This window comes from Thamnophis sirtalis, unplaced genomic scaffold (assembly GCF_051295495.1).
Source record: "Thamnophis sirtalis isolate CommonGarterSnake01/CBP01778 unplaced genomic scaffold, rThaSir2_p1.2 scaffold_5, whole genome shotgun sequence".
NCBI lineage: Eukaryota > Metazoa > Chordata > Lepidosauria > Squamata > Natricidae > Thamnophis > Thamnophis sirtalis.
This window is the reverse complement of record NW_028261385.1, coordinates 49,338,431-49,360,638: the sequence shown is the minus strand read 5'-3', so window position 1 is coordinate 49,360,638 and position 22,208 is coordinate 49,338,431. Positions and strand designations below refer to the sequence as shown.

General features: G+C 36.2%; 1 protein-coding gene across 4 annotated transcripts in view; it reads right to left on the bottom strand.

Annotated features, from left to right (window-relative positions):
- Nucleotides 1-2,041: 2,041 nt before the first annotated feature.
- FER (FER tyrosine kinase) overlaps nt 2,042-22,208 on the bottom strand; it is a 128,666-nt gene continuing 108,499 nt past the window's right edge. For all 4 annotated transcript variants that reach the window (XM_087715786.1, XM_087715785.1, XM_087715788.1 and 1 more), the window contains 3 exons: nt 10,263-10,417; nt 4,680-4,802; nt 2,042-2,780 (listed from right to left, as the gene is read on the bottom strand). In XM_087715786.1, the coding sequence (XP_087571912.1) occupies nt 2,635-2,780; nt 4,680-4,802; nt 10,263-10,417 (424 nt within the window). In that variant the 3' untranslated portion in view covers nt 2,042-2,634. The remainder of the gene's footprint in view (nt 2,781-4,679; nt 4,803-10,262; nt 10,418-22,208) is intronic.

The window sequence follows — 22,208 nt, the reverse complement described above, 5'->3', positions numbered from 1 at the left end:
ATTCTAACTTTATTTTGTACAAGAACTACATTAATCCTGGAGCAACAGATTTTCTAATTATGCAGAAAACTTTCACTTACCTCATTAAGAAAGGAAATAACTATATGCATTTGGTATGAATATAGGTTTACCACATAATTTAAATAGTTTTATATGGTAGATAAAACTGGTTTTACAAATTAAGTTACAAACTAAGAGAGTAGATTGTAAGAATGTGTGAAAAATATAATATTAATTAGCTAAACTTACTTTTTGGGCATGAACCCTGACTACATTCTAATTTCTGATTTTAGATGACCTCTGATTTTAGGACAGGAGACAGGCAAACAAATGCTCAATGTTCTGGTATTATGTTCAGAAATGTTTTCAAATTTGAGCAGCAGTCTGACATGAATTGCAAATTTTAACTGCTTACATAAATGAAATATAAATAGCAGTTATCCTTTACATTTATACAAGAAGATGAGGACAAGGTGCCCTTTTAATCAATTTAAGACAAAGTGCTGTCTTTTCCCATGTTGCAAGACAGAATACATTCAGAAGACTTTAAAAAAATGGAACAATCTCTCCTATATAAAAATAGTAACCCTTAAAAGAAAAATTAAAAACATCATGAATACAAGGAAATACATTCTTTACATTCTGTCCTGACATTTACACATTAGTGAATGCATAGACGAAAATGTGCAACTGGGCAATTTGTGGTGTTTTTCCCCTTATGGTGTTAGCATTCAGTCCTTGTGCATTTTAATTAATAAAGGAATGCCGATGATTAAAGGCACACTATTTGGATCCCTTTAGGATCACAATAATCGATTTTCCCAGTTTTGCTGAATATTCTTTTTATGATCTATGTATGCCCAGTACTATACCTAGAAACTGCATTTATTTCTCTTTTCTTTTACCTCTTTACTGGATTATGAACTATAAAACAATCTTTGTATATAAGGCAACATTCACCTGATGTCTCTTGCATTACCAACAAGCTCATCTACAATGAAGAATGTTTTCCTCCAATATAATGCTTTACTGTTTTATTCTGATATTAATTTTTATCACATAAATGACATCAATTGTTCTAGTCTAAAAGTAGAATACATCTTGCTCAACATCACCACTCTGTACTACCACAAGACACATGCACAAAAGACCAAAAGTGCTCTTCCAGAATGGTAAGCAAAACAGAGATGTTTTGCAATCACAATCTTCACCAACATCTTGGTTCTCCCCTATTTCAAGGAGCAAAACATCACATTGCTTCATCTGGAAGTGCCTGATTTCCTGATACAACATGACTAGCATTTGGCTGCTTCTGAGGTATAATCTGAAACGCTTTGCAACAGAACTGACCAGCTACGGATTCAGGAAATCAGCATGAAACCAATAACGGGAGGGGGGGGGGAGTCATTCTCTGGGAGAATCGAGTCATTAATTTTGCTGATTATTGATTGATAAGTCTCAGAGCATCCAAATATCAATTTAATAAAGGGTGGAGATACTGAGCTTAACTGGAAAAATGGAATTGTATTCTGTTCAAGTTTGTAGTTTTAGAGGGCAAACTACTTTTTTCAAGGGTAGTAATTTTTTTACTACCATATTCTTTTCGGGTCCTTTTTTAAAAAACACAGCTGAGAAACTGATAGTGGATACAGTATGAATGTGTGTGTATTCCTTCCTCCCAGGGGCATACAGAATGGAAACATCAATTCACAAAGTTTCCAATCAGGTAATTCACTTTGCTTTTCCGATATAAAATCAATGCTACTGGTTACCTCAATCATACACTACTTTCATTTGCAAAGATGTTGTTGACTGCACTATTGAATGTGCACATTTAAAAATGTCTATTTCTATATTCCATTCTTCTGAAAGACAACACTTCTCAGTAGTTGCTTTACATGTAACCCTCACTTTTGAATATAAATATTTTTTTCCTGAAAATAAAAAAAAACACTATTAATTGATTTGTGCTTGCCAGTTTCTGGCAAATTGTGCCTCTTTTTTTCTCATTTAAAGATGCAAATAAATAATATCCAATATTAGAAATAATTACTATATTGAAATGTCTTTTAAAAACATGTGCCCAAACTCCGCATTCCACAAGCATATCCTTACATAACGTTCTTGAATAAACACATATTCAGTATTGCATCAGCTGGTGATTTTGCATGTGTGTGTTCCTTTCCTTAAAAGATACATTGAAAACTGTGCCTTTAGCTTTAAAATTCATGGGAATGATTCATGAACCACTGGGCTTACACTAAGACTGTTGCAAGTGCATGGATTGAAAAGGAGAAACAAAGGGCCCAAAATATTCTTTGGGATTTATCACAGAAATATCTAAATGAGCCAGAATTTCCTAACTCTACACATATATTACATGTTTATCTATTTACACAAAATCTAAATGACAGCATAAAAAGCACTTTGCAGAACACTCTTTTTTATCATAGATATTTTGACATTCTTCAGGTTGGGCACACTTGAATAGAGCAGTTTTTTTATTATTATTTAAAAAAGGAATCCAAGAAGAATATCAGAAGAAATGTGATATAAATGTGTCGGATTTGTGACAGGAAAAATAATACTTTTCTACAAAAAAGGAAGTCCTGTTCGTTGAGTCCTACTAATTTCTCATGATGTCACCTTCTTTTTCAGTGCAGACAGCTCTTTGTGAATCTCGCTGAATTTTGGTCTCATTTCAGGATTGTAATCCCAACACCGTTGCATTATTTTATAGATATCTTCTGGACACTTCTGAGGTGCTGACATTCGATAGCCTAGTATGTATTTTTTTAAAAAGATTATTAGAAATGTAATCGAAGAGAAAGTACAATTTAAATTTAAATGATCAAACCTACTTAGAAACAACTCCTATACAATATGACTTATACATACATACCAATGATGGGTTCCTACTGATTTGGATTGGTTCGGCCAAACCGGTAGTAGCTTGGCAGCCTGGGTCGCTGGAACCGGCAGCGATTTAGGTCTGCCATGCCCTTGAACCAGTTCTCCCGGCGGTGCTGTAGGTGTTTTTTGCTTCTGCATATGCACAGAGCAATTTTAATTGTACTGAGCATGCGCGCAAAGCGCATGTCACGTCTCTGAGTAAACCAGCAGCAGTCTCTGCCAGAACCCACCCCGATACATACATACATTTTAAAAAAAAATATTGAACAGGATCTTCTTTATTGCAGTGCCTGCCCTCTGGAACAGCCTCCCCACTCAAGATTTTAGGGTTGCAACTGGCTGCTTTCCACAAAGCATCAAAGACTGGGATATTTCCCTGGTCTTGAGGCAAGATGACAGATGAGCCTGGTTTGGCAGTTTGGGATTTGTTGGGTTGTGGGCCCTGAGCATGATTTATATTTATACATGTTTTTTGCTATTTGTTTGGTATTTATTGGGGTTTATTATGTTAAATCATTAGGTAGCAGAATATTTTACACTGCACAGTGTAACTTGACCTAGTAGATAGCCATATGCTATAACCTAGATCTCGTTCCCAGGATAACCACTACGCCTGCTGGCTTATTAAAAAAATTAAACTGTGATTACATATAGTGAGCAACGTAGAAGAAAATTTAAAAGGCAAAGAAAGAAAAGGGAGATGAAATTAAAATCTCTTTTCTAAAGCAGCTGATCTCAGTCAAAGGCTGTTTTCAGATCAAGATCCCTTGCACACATTTAGACCGGAAGACATTTACACAGCCCGGATCTCAGTCCACAACAAAACAAACCTCATAAATCAAGTGGCCTCACTTATCCTGCCTGGGTGTCCAGATTCAGTAGGCTGTTGATGGAGTTTCATTTTTATTTGGTTTGCAGGCAAACCCCCACACCCCGAAGAAAAACCAGGAAGACAAAGAAAAAATGGAAATTGCCCTCCTCTTTTGTCTTAGAAAGAAAGCCACAGTCCCTAATTATCTTAGCAAGATTTTGTAAGTGGTTTGCCATTGCCTGCTTCCTAGGGAATGAGAGAAAGTGAGTGGCCCAAGCTCACCCAGATTCGTTTTGCCCCTGAGATGGTTCCTTCTGTTGCTCTTATTTAATAATATTTAGAAATATAAGTGTGTGTGTGTGTGTGCGTGCAATGGCATATGGGAGAAATGTAAGTCAGGTGCAGTGTTTCATATCTGAAGGCAAAACAGTGATTTGGACCAACTGTGATTGGGTGTGCAAATCACAGTTGCCTGCAACTCATTAAACCAAATCCATCTTGACCTGGCGTCAATTTACAGCTACAGAATGCCATTGCCCAATCCTTATGGGAATAATGCTGTGGTTTCTAGGGGTAGAAAACAATGCTATGGAAGCACATCTAGAAGCATATTTTGGCCTGCATAATTGTTTTCAAGCTGCTGCACAGCCTTAATGTGCAGGTCATTTTTAAGAGCCAAAGTCCACTTCATCAAATAATGTCCAGTTGTTCTTCTGAAAACTTACTGATAGCTAAAGATTAGCCTTGTACAATGACTTTTATTGTAAGATGCTGATTATCTAATAATCAAATAGCAAAATGTATCATCTAGCATGAATACCTGCTATATGATTTCAGCTATGCTGAATTATCTCCTGTTCGGTGTTAGAATGTCCGCATAATTTATAAAAGCCATACAAATAATCAGGTGGAATTACTTAATACATATTCATTACAAACACACACATGCAATTACCTTTCTCTACTTGTTCCCGTGCTTGCTGATTAGTCATGCCTGGATACGGGCATACGCCTAAGCTGAAAGTCTCCCAGAGGAAAATTCCATAGCTCCATATATCGCTCTCAGAGGTGTACCGTCCTATTGGATAAAGTGGTTACAAAAAGATGAAAAATGAAAATCCACACAGAAAAATCGGCAAGAAACAAAAGGGCCACCAGGCTGGGACCGCGGACCTTCAGAATTCTGCAGGATGATGTGGATTCTTCATGTCCAGAAGAGGCTCATGTTTTTTGGTTAATAATAATTATGAGTTCAATATTTATTTTGAACCTATCAATGTAGCCCTTTACAAGTTGTGCAGGCTTGTGCTGGATGACTTTTGTGATCCTTCTGACCAGGCATGAAATCCTTTTACCTTCGCTACTGGTTTGGAATAAGGAGCGCACACATGCGCGCGCTTCGCTCACAGTGCTTCTGCTCATGCACAGAGAGTCCGTGATAACATCTGGGCAGGTGGGCAGAGCCTCCTGCCACCGCCGCTACCTGTTCACCCAAACTGGGGCAAACTGGCAGAATAAGAATAGCACCTCTGCTTCTGAGTCTTTACTTCCATGATTCATAATCTTAACTGTATCCTTAATCCATGCCATTTCTCAGTGTTCATATACTAAAACAAACTTATGGTTTAAAATACCACTGCAAAATATTAAAATATTGACCCCAAAACAGTTTAAAACAATATTTTGCAATATTAAGTCAAAGCAGCAGGGAGCCATAGACAGGAAAGAGAAGTTTAAAAGTTCCTTTGGAAAGGAAAAATTCTTTATGCCAATCTTTATATCAACCTTTATCTCCCTGGTTATAGAAGATGTTATATTTAAATTGCTGGTACATCCAATAATTAAATAAAAAGAAGTCTTGTGTCTTACTCTTATTATGAATGTCAAGCTATTTAGCAATCTACTGCTTTCCGCTTCTAATCTCCATTTGTAGCCCTCTTCACTTTCCTTATTGGTTAGTTGACCCTCATAATCAAACATCTAGTAGCTCATTTCCTATTGCCAATAGCGTACTATGTGGGAAGTTGGGAAGAAGCAGGAGATTTGTTATTACCTTTTTTCTCCCAGCAACATTGTTTGTGGTGTACTAATTTGGGACTGCCAGTAATATGCAATGTTGACCAGAATTACTGCTACAGAGCAAGATCAGGCTTTTCGCTACACAAATCCCGCTTTTAATACTGATTTCTTATAACTGGAACTAGAAAATCAGCAGATTAGGATAAAGAGGGGGACTGTAGAAGATATAATGGTAAGTATCCAGATGTGAAACAGGGTCTCACCAGGTAATAATAGATATCTCAAAATCTTACCAATTTTTTATTGGCAAAAAGGAATAAGCAAATTTGGTTAAATTTCCTAATCTTGGAAAATAGAGTTCAACTGTTAATCAAAGGTCACATACTTGTCAATATAGTTAAATGTTGCCCTGTAGGAAAAAGAATCATATACTACTTGAATCTCAAGTTAATATGGTTCTTTAATATTTAAAATGACTATAGCAAATATATAAATTAGCTATCCGGGTAATTTGTGAGATTTATTGCTCTAGTATCACCTCAGAAAAAATGATTATGGATTGTGTTCTACTGAAAATGTCCCTCTTGCATATTCCAAACATTTCTTGGTCAAATCTTATTAGAGAAAGATATGTCAAACCTGTCTTCATATCAAATTTGGTTTTTTGACAGTATTCTTCATGAAGGAATTTGCTCTCCAAAATAAGAAGCAATGATTATCCCCTTCTTTCATAGAAGAAATATGTTGAGTCACTATAATAAAGAAGACCAGCACTGCCGGAACAGCCTAGAATATACCTTCACAGCACTGACTGGTTGTATCTCACAAATAGCAGCTATTAAACCATTCAGTGTGATGGTGTCCAACCTGTGACTGGGTTAATGACTTCTGAGTTAAAAGAATTTTGAGAATGGAATGGAGATACTTGGGTCAGTTACCCAGTTGGTGCTAAAACTTTTATTCCCACTTCCGAGAAAAGGGGGAGAGAAAGTGATTGGCATGTGCAAATCCAAAAAACCACCCCCAATTTATCAACTCTAACATAGGAATTATTTAAAAATACATATTTTTGCATGTCAAAACTGTTTGCCACTCATTTCTTATTTTGTATTTTTAGGAAGCAGTACCCTGGGTAAGAATTGAAAGAAACATTTGAAAATATTATGTATAGAATTTGCCATTTAAATGCACATTTTATTTCATATCTGCATTACTGAAATCTTATTCACAATACTTGGAAAGTTATTTTTGTGACATTTGGAATAAAACACTGTCTCCAGTCCAACAGCAATTTTTCATAGTTGCATAAAAGCTCTTGGCAAATAGTTATGCTCTCATTTTTCAGCATAGCTTTCTCAATTTTCTATGGCCTTAATGCATACCGTTAAAAGTTTTAGCACCACCTTCCTTTGAAGGTTCCTGTGTAGTAGCTTTCCATTGGGTGTTTCACGGTTGCTATGTTTGAGATTTTTGGAAATTTAAGTACAGGTTGAGGAAGGTTGTCATATACTGAGAAAGGTAATTAATTTTGTATAACTTTCTTTTTCTTAACAAAACAGTAGTTTCTAATTGACATTCCTAAATATTTAAACTAAAACATGCTTTGCTATTATATGTTAAGTCCCAAAGGAAAAGAGATGCAGACTTGGACACATAATCGCATTTCTAGCAGCACAGTGAATGCTCATAATTGCTCTCCACCTACCAGGTAGCCTAATTTAAAACAGCATGAGATGCTTAAATGCAAATAGAACATTGAGAGTCGGAACAATGAATATAACTTTGACCATCAGTGTCAATTACGTGTATTTCATTTATACTGGTGTATCATAGATTTAAATTGTAAGTTAAATATTTAGCAATTGGAAATTCCTAAAAAAAAACAAAAAAAAAACCCTGCAAACTGAGAGGTCATTTTCAAAAACAGTTATAAATTACTGAACCTTTCTCATGATAATTACTTCCATCCATTTCTTCTTTGCTATTTCTGAAAACTTTAAAATTCCATGCAGAAAAATTAATGATCTTGGTTACTGTTCCAGCAGGCCATCTATCCTAATCATCTTATGAATACTTTCAGCTGATAAAAAACACATGGGGTACACAAAATTCCCAAGCTTCAGAACCTGAAGGATTCCATTTTCAAAATAATGCAAGGAAATAATATGATTCTGTGGCCATCAAACTCCTAACCAGTAGCTGTGTGGCTTTTGTGTCAAACACAGGCATACTGGTGAGTGTCAGGAGCTATCATTGTTACCATCATTTCTAATACAGATCCCCTGAAAGATCATGTGACTCTCCTCCTCTCTTACTATGAGGCTATCTATGGGATACTATCTCTTGCCTGCCACAGCCAGGGGGAGGACTCAACCCCCCCTAACTCTCACTTCCTTGGGCTAAATTAAGGGGCCAGGGACTAGGGAGTGGAGACCCCCAAAGGAGGGGCCCTTCCTGTCATAACACTCTGCTGCCACTTTCAATCTCTTATACCAGCTCTGCTTTTTCCGCTCTTGGCTGAATCACCAACTGCCTATATTCCTGCCTCGTTTCCTTGCAAACTGAATCCATGAGGTCAGGCAAGTAATGAAAAATGAGCAACATGTTGGTGGGGCTACAGACACTGAAGACAGTATCTTTAGACAACCATTATCCCATTGCCTAAACTAACGCCCCTTCCCACTGCTTGGTGGTGGACCCAATTATTTGTGGACCCAGCATCAGCACCAAGTCAGACATTTTTCTCTTTCCATCTCAGTTCCTGCCTGCCATACCTAGAAAGCAGGAGGAGAATGTTTAGAGAAATAGATCCTATTTGAGAGGTAAATACATGTGCGCAAGTATGTTGTCAGAGGCGATTTGGTTGACATGTATTTGGATTTTCCAAAAACTTTTTGGCAAACTACCTCATCAAAGAATACCAAATAAATTTAATAGCCTTCCAGAGTTGCTTTGGATAGTGAGATGGGAAGCATATACATTTAATAAACAAACAATAATTGCAGTTTAGGACAGACCTCAGGATAAATAATTACTTAAAATTAAGAAAAGCACAGGCTAAGAAAATATAGACCCTACAGTATTACTTCTAGAACAAGGAAATAATTGAGTGGTTGGTTTAGTTGTTACATTCTGTGTAGCTGAAATGAAGATAATTTTTACAGCCATTTGGTAGAAGTACAGAGAAAGCAAAATAGTAAAAATAAAACAAAAATGGTAAAAATAAGAAATTGTATGTTTCTTTCGCTAAATAAAAATGTAATTCTAAAAATAAAAATAAGAGTGGGAAGTATTTCGTGTCTAGCACTTATTTCCAGATACATCTTTAATTCCAAGCTCAGTTTCCAGGAGTCTTCTATTTTGAAAGTTTCCAAAGTTGTCCTAGTTTACAAATCTCATCGCTTAGGAATTCATCAGCAATATCAATGGCTGTAAAAGGCAGGGGCTCAAACCCTGGGATTTCATTGGGTTTCAAATTATTGAAAGTTTACGGGTTTCAATTCCAAGGGCAGTTACCGTATTTTTCAGAGTATAAGACGCACCAGAGTATAAGGTTTTGAAGAGGCAATTTTTTTTAAAAAAGTAGGTAGGTAGATAGAGGGATAGAGAGGGAGAGAAAGAGAGAGAAATACAGTAGGGAGGGAGGGAGGGAGTGTAGATAGGTAGGTAGGTAGAGGGATGGAGAGAGAGAAATAGAGAGAGATAGAGAGAGAGAAATACAGTAGATAGGTAGGGAGAGAGAGAGAGAGTAGGTAGGTTGGTAGGTAGAGGGATAGAGAGAGAAAAAAATATATATATAGAGAAATACAGTAGATGGGGGGGGGAGAGAGAGTAGGTAGCTGTTTCCAGATATATTTATCCATGTGCTATAGAAGGAAATCGCTGACAACCTGTAGCACCTGACTTGTTTCTGTTGGCATTTGATCAATGTAATTCTCATCAACAACTCTAACTAAACAGCTTTCCGAAAGGAAAAAAAAAGTTTTTGCACTCTGCAAACCTCCCCAAAATGACCCGTTTTTTGCAAAAACAGGCCATTTTTTTTCCAAAAAAAGAGGCATGAATAGCCTTGGGGGGGGCTTGCAGAGTGCTCTTGGGGGGGGGGCAAAAACAAGCAAAAAATGGGCCATTTTTCATGAAAATGGGCTATTAGTTTTGTCAAAAAAATTGCATGCATAGTCTTATGGAGGCTTATAGAGTGCTGCTGGGGGCTGGGGGGGGGATGCAACAAATGGCCCGTTTTTCGCTAATTTCTGCCCTCCCCAGCCCCCAGGAGTTCTCTGAAAGCCTCCATAAGGCGATGCGTGGCCATTTTGGTGAAGGGGCGGGCTTCAGAATGCAAAAAATGCTGTATTCGGTGTATAAGATGCACCCATATTTTCAACCTCTTTTTAGAGGAAAAAAAGGTGTGTCTTATACTCTGAAAAATATGGTAAGTATCTTTAAGTGTTTTAATCCTACTGTCTTATTTAAACAGTGTATGCTGGGGAAACTACTGATAGCAGCAATGTTTCCTTACCATAGTTCAAGGCCTCTGGGGCAGTCCATTTAATTGGAATTTGCTTTAATCCTGAAGATGAATATACTCCGTCATCTTCTTGACGAGACATCCCAAAGTCACTAATTTTGAGAACATTATTTTCACCTACTAGACAGTTTCTTGCAGCAAGGTCCCTGTATTGAGAGAAGATACGGTCTTTAAGACATCATAATAAAACCAGCATTTTTTATATTCAAAAGCTAAATGAGTTAAGACCAACATAATCTCATTATTTTTGTACCAGGAAAAAAAACTAATTCACTGGGGGAGGTATGGCAAAAATGCACAATATAATATCTGGAAAATAAAAGTATTTTTGCGCCATCCATATGAGAGTTTCCAAGGAAAAAATATGCTAAGATGACATTATTTTTGAGGATTATATCCAGTACAATAAAGAGTAACAAATCAGACTTGATATAGAAGAGTGATGGCTAACCTTTTTGTTGTTGCATGCCAAAAGCAACCCCCCCCCCCCGCGCATGTACCCCACCCCCTATCATCCATTTTTGGCTTCCAGGTTGGTGCAGGAGGCTTTTCAGGCACGAGCCCCCAAAATGCAAAGCGAACACCCTCCCCTACACATTCCCTGCCTGCACCCTGCCTCTTGCGCATGTGCAGTAGAGACCCGAAGACCAGCTGGCTGGCGGGAGGCATGCATGCATGCACGGTAGAGCTGGGCTGGGGTGATGGCTGGCATGCCTGCAGAGAGGGCTCTATGTGCCACCTATGGCATGCGTGCCATAAGTTCGCCATCACGGATATAAAAGGTAGTCCAGCTTCTCACAACTGTTTAATGCAGAAGAGAAAGAAACATTATAATTTAATATTTAAAATATATTTATTTTGTATTTATTACTATAGGGTACTCCAAAATATTTTTCTTTACTACTGATTGCTAATGAGATATGTGATTTAAAGGCCAACCATTTGTTTCTTCATGTTTCAACTGTATTTTTAAATTTAAAGTCCATACTCTTAAGTTTATCTTTCATTTTAAGAAATATTTGATCAAATATATCAGGACATATTGGAAGTATATATTTTGATCCACACCTTTCACATTCCTTGGCAATGATTGTACTTGTTGGATCTGATGGAAGTTGATATTTAAAACATCTGGAGAGCACTACAGGAAAACAACAACCGTTCGAATGAAGTGAATAGCCAGCCAATTAAATTCTTCCAAAATTGGTGAGATTTGGAAGTTTTACAACTCTCAGAGAGGACTGAAATAATCCAATCTTATTATAGTTGTTGAAGTAAGATAGCTAACAGTAGCGGGGGGGGGGGGGTGAGAAGGAAGAACAAAATTTCAGTATACCCTGGTGTAATGCAATACTGTATTTACGTGAAAAGAATTAAAGTCTGCTTTTAAAATGATACATACAGACACAGACACAGACAATTTCTTTACATTGCTAATCTAGGTTTGCCAATTCCAGTTGAATTGAATGTTGGAACATGCACTTCCCATTCAAATAATTGTGCATCTATGTACCTATGTGCAAATGCACTGCTACAGGCCACACTCTCAAAAAGGGGTGGGGGGAGATCAGGGCAAAAATCAAATAATTATTAATAGAATTAATACACTGATGATTAAAATTAATTACATGTAAAATAAAGCATTCCAGCCATAAAAATAAATTGCCCCCCTACCACCTTCATGAATATGCATAAAGCCTTCTTTTTCAGACACAAGCTCACAGTCTTGCCTCTTTCTCCTTCAACAAAAGCAGCAATAAAAGAAGAAAAGGAGGAGGGGGCTGTATTAGGAAAGATCAAGAGAGGATGGAGAACAAAAAGAAGACAGACTGATGAAAACTCAACGTATAATACACCTGCGATAAATCTCACTGTATTATGGAATGCAATGATGCTTCTAGTCTTGTTCAACTATTATGAAATCTTGTAAAAGTCAACTTTTGGTTCCAGGAAGAGGATGAAGGAGTATTGTTGTACGTGTCCTTGTTACCTTCATTCTTAGAGGTCTGTCTACAATGAGGAATGGAAAAAAGAGAAGACTCCATTGCATTTCCTGTTTTAAAAAATGGAATCATTTTCCAAACCTTTTTCCTTGTTGCCTTTGATCAGGCAACCATAATGATTTCTATCTTAAAAGGAGAACTTTTAAGATTTGCATTACATTATGAACAATTTGTCCTGTCATGAAGTTGTTGTTTTACTGTGGGTGAGTAGAAATGTAATAATCAAACCAGCTCGGTGAACTTGGGTCAATCAGTTTCATCCCAAAACATTTCACAGGGTTGTTGTTGTGGGGAAAACAGGAGAAAGGTGTGGCTGCGTTTGCCATGTTATTTGTACAAATAATAAACCTGGGTTATCAGTCACTTAATCAATGTTTGGAACTAAAGCACAATCACACTAAAAGTATGCCATATCAAAACTAAGAGTTGTTTTCAAAATAGAGCAGAAATTTGGAGAAAACTACAGGTAGTCCTTGTCTTACCATAGGTCATTTAGTGACTATTCAAAGTTACAGCGGCACTGAAAAAAGTGATTTATGACCAATGTTCACACAATCATTGCAGCATCCTCATGGTCATAATAAAAATTCAGATGCTTGGCAATTGACTCATGATGTTGCAGGTCCTAGGGTCATGTGATCATGTTTTGTAACCTTCTGACAATCAAAGTCAATGGGGAAGCCAGAGTCACTTATCATGTTAGTAACTTAACAACTGCAGTGATCCACTTAACAACTGTGGCAAGAAAGTTCATAAAATGTGGCAACATTCACTTAACAACTGTCTCACTTAGCAACAGAAATTTTGGGTTCAGTTGTGGTTTGTCAGTTGAGGACTGCCTGTATAAAAAATTATGGGGAAATGTCCTTTCCTATATTCTTTAAAAAAATTACCATACTATCATCACTGAACCAGCACCATGTTCCTCAAGACATGGCTTAAGATCGTGGTAATTTTGCATTTGTATTTTAGTATTTTTATTATTGGAGCCCTTGGAGGATCAACTTCCTATCATTTTACTGCAGCTCTCAAAGATTTAAATAATTGGAGAATTTATGCTGCTGACAAACAAAGCTAAAAATAAACAGAAATCTGAAATCAAAGGCAGAAAGGCCTGGTGAAAACTGCAGTAGAGAAACTCTTTTCAACTCAAATATTCTTAAAAGCACTCCAAAAGAGCTTAATTCCCATTTGTTTATGAGCACAGCTGTCCAAAGGAAATTATGTTAAACTATTTGTACACAAGCATTTAATACATAGAATTATACTTACAGCTTTAATAGCTACTCCTGGATAAAAGATGTATGAAGAATTTCCTATTTACTTTCATCAACTTTGCTAATGCTACTAATAGACTGGTTGCTATGCATCAATAATAAATTATGTTTTGAGAATTAAGATTTCTTTAAGGATTAAGATGATAAATGATAGTTTTTAAATGGAATTTTATTTATATGCAAATTGAATATAAGCCACAGATTTACTTGTTTTTTTTCTTAGGCATAAGCTAAAGTCATTCTAATAAAAGGTGATAAATTATGCTAGTTTGAGCAATGATATTGAACGAACATTTCAGAAAATATGCACATTTTGAATGAAGGAATGGAACTTTATTTCATGGTTATTAAAATACAATATTGTGTTGCTATGGATAAGCAAATTGCCCACTCAAAGGAATATTTCATGACAGGCTCAAAAACTACAAAGAAATGCAAGAAAGAAAAATTGAAACTTCAACTTCAGACAAAGCTATTATTCATTCATGACCCATATACCCATATTAAGCAAACTTCTCTCTTACTTAGACAGGAGAAGAGACTTTAATTATCTTGGAGGATTTCAATGTGGATGCAAATTCAGCCTTGTGGAGACAGAATGTGACTTCCACAGTATTCAGTAACAGGTTTAAACTCCTCCAAGACATATTAGCCACATTATCTCATCTGAACAGATGCAAGGTATACCTGCCAGAATCAGTCCTGATTGGAAAATGAACAAAGCAAAGCAGTTCCCTTGCATTATGGGAAGCATGGATGCTTACATCCAAGTGACATGGGATGTTCATGTTAGAATTACCACTTCTGTAGTCAAAACAAATTTAGACCCTGAAGCATTGCTTTTATAGCGTACTATGCAGCTCTAGGGATGATCTGCAAAAGGAAGTTCCACCAAGAATACTGATTAAATAATCTCAAAATTTTCCAAACTAGTTTCTATTTTAACAAATAGAAACATTTCTGCTTGTGCTGGTGATGAAGAAAAGCAGTAAAGAAGCAGCGACCTTTCTGTTTTCATGTTTTAAGCTTAGGATGATGGTTTTTAGATTGGATGATTGAAAAAGTATTGAATAAAAGGGTGAGATTGATTACAATTATATTTAAGGAGGAGGAGGAATAATTTTGATTGTAGCTGCTATAAGGAAGGTCAGATTTTTTTAAAAAAAAATCTTTAAGGGTATTGTAGGTGCTCTCAGTAGAGGCTTTTAAGAAGAGATTGTCTGAAACCAGTATAGGTATAGGGTCTCCTGCTTGAGCATGGGATTGGACTAGAAGACCTCCAACGTCTTTCCAATTCTATTATGCTGTTATTTTGTTGTCTTCTTTCCTTTTATATATTTATTTTTCTTTTATTCAAGTGAAATATTTTTGAAAAAAAAAACCAAAATACTTTTTTGAGAAATAAAAATAATTTCCGAATAAAAATTATTTTAAAAATGAGAAAGGTTTGAGTAGTATAATAATCCCCACCAAAAAAACATCCAGCAAGGGCATGTTTATATTAGCTAGGTAATACAAGTGGAAACCACCCTTTTCTCAGGACGCAAGCTATTCCAGAGGAGGAGAGCTGCCACTGAGTATGCCTACTATGAAACTCGATTTTGTCACACCATCTGATAAGTAGGGACCCTTAGTAGGTGCTCATTAGTCAAATGGAGAAACTTTGTGCCCGATACCAGTGGGGATTAATCAAAGGAGATTTGAATTCTGGCTTCTGTTGGCATCCGACCCCTTCTTTAAAATGGTATGATCCAGTGGGTGCCTCAAATAATGTATTCTTGAAATTGGTAAGCCTTTTTTGGCTTACAGGATTAGCCTTTCTCTCAAATTCTAGCATTTCAAATACTGGCGAGCAGGATAATTCTTTGCTGCCATTTCGTGGTCAGAATGTTCAATGGTTCATCTACACCAGTGTTTCTCAACCTTGGCAACTTTAAGTCCTGTGGACTTCAACTCCCAGAATCCCCCAGCCAGTACAGCTGGCTGGGGAATTCTGGGAGTTGAAGTCCACAGGACTTAAAGTCGCCAAGGTTGAGAAACACTGATCTACACAGTGCAAAGCCTTGAAATTGACTAGCATGTCCTTGGCTTACCCTTCCAAACTGAGAGCACATTAGAAAGATGCAACTGTCATTTTTCTGTAGACTGGGTTTTGTAATTGCTTTTCCCCTGTGTGCTTTTCCTCGTCATATTATATTCTTAGGACAGTCTACAACTCCCACATCCATCCTGACAGCTAACCTTTTTTCTTAAACTCCAGCATTTTTCCAGTGATCATATCTTAACAACACAAAACCAAAACAAACAAACAAAAAATATGATATCTGGGAGACGGTGGATTCTTGTCTGGTCTTAGTTATGAAGGCCAGTGCAGGTAGTTCTTAGCTTACAACAGTTCATTTAATGACTGTTCAAAGTTATAATGGTAATGAAGAGAGACTTATGACCATTTTTCACATTCACCACCTTTGCAGCATTCCCATGATCATATGGGCAACTGATTCATACTTATGACCAATGCTGTGTCCCAAGGTCATGTGATCAGCTTTTGCGACCTTCTGACAAGCAAAGTCAATGCGGCGTCCAGATTCACTTAACAATCACGCTACTTACTTTTCCACTGTAATGATTCACTTAACAACTGTGGCAAGAATGGTCGTAAAATGGGACAAAACCACTTAACAAATGTCTCACTTAACAATCAAAAGTGTGGTTGTAAGTCAAGGACTACCTGTATTGTGATTTCTTACATTTATGGGTTTCAGAAATTGGAAAATAATTATCACTTTCTCTCAATCCAACTCACCTCACAGAGTTGTTGTGGAGAAAATAGGAGGAGCAAGGTGGATATTTAGAATAGAATAACAGAGTTGGAAGGGACCTTGGAGGACTTCTAGTCCAGCCACCTGCTTAGGCAGGAAACTCTACACCAACTTCAGACAAATTGTTTGCCACTTTGAGTTGTTTGTAAAAATAATAAAAGTGGGATATAGATTTATTTATGAAATTTATTTGCAGTCCATCTCATATCTTGGAAGGAGGAGAAAGATAAGGAGACGGACTCCTGCTGCCATCTAGTGGTCATTAGGTCAAACAGTCAATTATCTAAAGGATTAACAGTTCAAGAAGTTAATGAGAAATGGAGAAAAGGAAAAAATGCGGTTGAGGTCAATTGGAGAAGGTTGTTCACATGTTGGATGATGATGGGTGGCCCTGAAATTTCACATAAAAGAACTGCCAATCATGTTGCTTAGAATGTTGCCTATTAAAGCTCTGTGGACAGTAGCTCAGTATAGATCTATTCTGGATGTTTTCCATGAGCATCCTTGTAGGGACAGCAAGATTTTAGATTTCGTGTAGACTCTGGTATAGAGGGAGACCAAGGCAAAGCAGATGTGTGGATATGGCCCTAGTGAGTGTGGCTACTGTTCTGAGATCTAGAAATCTGTATCTCCAGTACATTTGTTGCATCTTATGTCCTCAATCCATCCTCTCATACTTATTAACATCAACAAATTAAGAAAATGTTTCACTCTTACACACACTAAAACTACAGAATAAAGGTATATGTTGTTCTTACCCATATGCTTAAAATAAGCTGCTGTCACACTAAGAAGATTAATAAGGTATTTTAAAAATATTCTCAAACATTGTTGTTATTCTTACGACTGAAGTAGTTGCTCCAGGTAAATGTACCTTAGCATTTTCAAGTTGTTTGATGCAATTTTATTACCCACTGTAATACATTTTTGTGTGTTCTGTCTACACACATATAAAAATAACTCCCTCTTGATTTATATAATGTCTTCTTTCCTTATGATTTTTGCAATGGGATGAATCAAAATGTGAGATTACAACATGAATAGCTTTTGCCTATAATTCATTTATATCTTGAAACAAATGTTTGCAATTCAACTTCTCTGTCTTAACACATTTATTTTGTGTAGTTGGAAAACATATCCTATGTTTGCCCAATTTCAGTAATCTACCACCGTGTTTGCTAAGACTTTATTTACAGTGATATTATATTAGGACCTAATCACAGATATTGTGAAGCTCTTTCCTTGCAGCAATGCCAGCTGATTTATTTATCTAACCAATTTATGTGGCCACACAAAAAACTCTGAGTAACAAATGAACTAGAACAAAGAATCATATTAAGACAAAAACCAAGTAAAATGATACTGAGGCGCAATAAAAATACAAATTATTGCACATTTGTGCTTACGTTGAAGTTTCCAAACTAATATCCTATTCTAATATCTTATCCTCATGCCTGGAAAAGAGCCTCACCGGGTCCCATGCTATGTAGGACTCACAAAGGAGCAATCTCTTGAACTGTACTCAGAAGTCTGTTGTAGCTAACTTAACCTGGTGTCACATAGGTGGGTGATAATTGTCCCCAAACCATACATCTTTATGCATTCTAGACCTGCTGAGGCTTTGAGGTTATTCCAATGTGCAGCACATTGCAATAGATCAATTGAGAGAATACTAAGGTATGAATGACTTGTTGTTGCGGCTCCTTCACTTAATAACCAAGAAAGAAACCACTCAACTCCATTTTGCAGAATTAAGTGTACTTTTACTGATTTTAAGTAATGAGAAGCTAAGCAAAGCTGGATCTGAGCAAAAGAGCGCGAAAGCATTAGATATCAATACAAGATTCATTCCCCTCCCCTTGGTACCCTAGTCCAAAGTCCAATCATATATCTCCACAGCTATCAGGTGGGAGACATATTCAAAAATCATCATCAGGTTGGTATGCTGGACAGTTGGCCTTGGCGGGAAACTGCCCTCCTTCCACATGCGCAAACAAATGGTATGAGCAACTCCCAATTAAAAGTCCTCCAGCACAGATTATTTCCTCCCACCCAAACACCATGCCCTCCCTCCCCGTTTCAATGGCAGCCGAAAAGCAAGCAGCAAAACAGAGGCTGACACTTGTGTAGTGCCTCATGATGGAAGAATACATGCAACGGTAATACAAGGTTTATTTGTGCAGAAGTTCTCCTGGCTATAGCTGTCACCAGGAGGTGTGAATCCAAGAAAACTCCCTGTTTGTATACTGACTTTCATTGGGGGGGGGAAGTGACTTAAAACTGGTCCATGCACTTATAATGTTACAGTGCCCCTGCAGCCACATGATCAAATTTGGGTGCTTGGCAACCAGAATGTATCTATCATGGTTGCAGGGTCCTAGGGTCATGTGATTGCTATTTGCAATTTTCCCAGGCAGCTTTCCACAAGCAAACTAGATGGGGTAAACTAGATTTGCCTAAAGACTGTATAATTTATTTAATGACTAGGGTCAAAGGTTGCAAAATCAGGTGCAGAGTCACAATAACTGCATGACTTAGCAACAGAAGTTATCACCTCAATTGTGGTTGTAAATCAGGACTATCTGAACGTTATATCTGGAATACATACAAGAGTTACCTTGGGGTCAGATGGATAGCCTATAAATTTTATAAATAAATACAATAAGGTGCAGTTAATGAAACCAAATTAAGAAAACATAATAATTGTTCATTGAAGACTTTACTTCAAATAATTTGTTAACAGAAGCCAGGCATTTATTACCACTTGTGAATATAGAATCATTAGAATATTAAAATATAACACTTTTCATAGTTTCATATTATAGAAACAAATACAAATTCCGAGGCATCCATTTTCTCAGCAATTCTTAAATACCTGCAGTTCTGCTCTGAGTATTCCCTAATTCCTTGGAATAAATTGCTGGGTGGGAGAGGGAGGAGGGCTTTGCAGACTCTATGAAAAGTTTCAATTCCTTGTCAGAAGTATCACACAGTTCAACAGTGTTACTTCTTAATTAAAACCATTATAACTGCCTAAAACAATCTAATTTGTGTTTATTATGTAACAATGTGATAGCATGAAGCTTTTAACAGTAAAGATGGCATGTAGAATTGATAGAGTTGCCAAATGATTTGTAGATGGAGTGCCTGACTGTTTTCTTTTGGAGTTGCCAACCAAATTATCATTTTTGCTTGAGTGGAAGAAACTGCTTTTATCTTCACTGCTGCATTTCAGTAATTGATGTACTGATTATGCTTTATACTTGCAGAAGCCTGAAAAGGAAACAACAGGAGGACTGGGTGCACTGAAATTCACTTGCGCTGATAGCATTGGAAGCAGCAATTTTCTAACTGCTGTTTGCCAAGCTTGTTCTCCTGAGGAAACTACTATCCGATATGACTCTGGAGAGAAAACAGTAATGATGGGAAGAGTCCGTTATCAGTTTGATTATTTAAGTAACAGTTATTAATTGGGTTGTTGTAGCAGGAACCCATCCAGCACCTGATTACATAGTCTTGTATGAGTTCATCACTGTGCCTTCTAACTGATAAATGACACTGAAAGATGCAGAGGATATTTAAAAGCACAATAATTGTGTAAACCTAGGATCCTTCAAAAAGAGCGCAATGGGTAAAAATGTTGATTCTCTGTACCAGAGAACTCTATACTTGGCAACTTTAAGACTTCTGGATGTCAATGTTGGCTAGTAAACTCTAGGAGCTGAAGTCCACGTCTTAAAGTTGCCAAGTCTGGAGACCCCTGTTCTAAACCGTATTGTTGATTCTCCCAATGAATATTTTTTGACAGCATCCATAGAGGCTCTTGTTCTGATTTAGGCTATGCTGCTCATATTAGTTCTCAGTTGCTGTTAGTTATGAAGAAAACTAAACTAAACTGGATTTTGGCAAGAAAGTCACACACAATACAATACAAATTAAAGACACACACTAGCATATAAATTAATTAGATAATGACAATAACATGCAAATGAGGTTTCTCCAAATTAATAAGGACCAATCTCATTATGGAGCACCATAATTTACTTCAGAGATGAAAAACAGCTACAAATGATATTTGTAAATTTTACTTTCTGGAGAATATCAGAAGATGATTTATGTTCATTTCAATATCTACCCTTTAACTAAATACACAACAATATAATGTTATAGTAAACCAATTGACTATATGTTGGAAGTAACTTCAGAAATTTGGATTAATAGTCTTTGTATTATTTATCTCTATCTCTCTATCTATGCATCCGTCGATCCATCCCTCCATCCCTCCATCTATCTGTAGTATACTAAATTATTTTCTGTCTTTTAGATCTTTTCTGATATATTCCTAGCACTTGTTATCTCATTTTATCAAGTAAAGCAAATGCAATAAATAGACATTCCAGAATTAAAGAATTTGTGCAGTTTAAATTATACCAAATATGAGTTTACAAGGTTATCAACCCAGCTGTTTTTTTAAAATCTAGAGTATATAAATGTAATAGGTGAAGAAACTGGTAATATTATTATGAATAGTTTTCTTTATTAAATATTATTGTCAATATAGGTTCTTTTATCAAGCTAACTTTTTTCTCATAAAGATCTGACTCTAAAGAGAAATGAGAAAGATACATAAGTGGCCAAAAAGTATTTTATTTAATGCGTAGTCTAGACACTTATCTTTCCTAACTGCAGATAGCTTTTATATAACTTCTATGGTGACAGTTATGTTAATTAAGAGAACCAAAAATTAGAACCATTTTCAGTTGTGATTTAATAAAAGCTCTGGAGTAATCTTAAAAAACAGCTATTTTGACATGAAAAATGTAAGGATAGTGACATGTTAAAGACTCTAGTGCTAAGCTGCTCAGAAAGCCTTTATAAGTCTTTTCCTAATAAGTGCAACAAAATGGGAAACATTTGTTGAAGGACATAAATATCTGTAAATGACAAATGCCAGGGTCAATAACCCATATATTTAATTTCAATTCAACTTAGCACATTAGCACACTGATAAAAAACATTCTCAGATATGTTGTATTGTGAATATTATTTAGTGAAGAATGGTTGTTAAGAGTTATTAACAACCAAAATATCAAATCAGAGGTATTTTTGGTTTCAGTAATTTCAAGATGCCTTTATTTCTGGAAAGAATGAATTTTAAAAGAACAAAACATCTCAATTAATTCAATAAATTTATTTACTAATCTGCCTTTGTTGTGTAAGAAACAGATTAAATTTATATTTAGATTAACAACATTTACCAAAAATAGTTAGATAAATGTGAAATCATTGGCCAGATACCATTAAAAATAATTCACTCTACAAAATATTAATTCCAATTTGTGCCACTCATCTATTTCTTATCTTAAAAGAATAAATTTGCAGATTAAGTAGAACCAAACTGATCCACAGTTTGAAGCTTCACTCAGTGATAAAGCACGTTCAAAAAGATCATACCCCATCTTCAGGATTACAAGTAGACTTGAGAAAGATTTCTACATGAAATTCTAAAGAGTAAATAACAGTTCCTACAGACGAACAGGAAGTGTCTTTCAATTATCTTGAATTTAAAGAGTTCCAGATAGCTTAGGACCAGATTATGTGCCCAGGATATAAACAATTTAGAACTAAGCAGACAAGTGATATACTTTTGCTAATAATATTGTCCCATTATTACTACTATATTACTAAAGTTGCCGTATGTACAACGCACCAATATGGAAAATATAACTATTTAATTTAAATGTGAATTAAGATTCAGCCCTTATTTGGATGCTGAATGTAGATATGAACAATTACAGTTGAAATGTTATCTATATCTACAGTATAGATTCCATA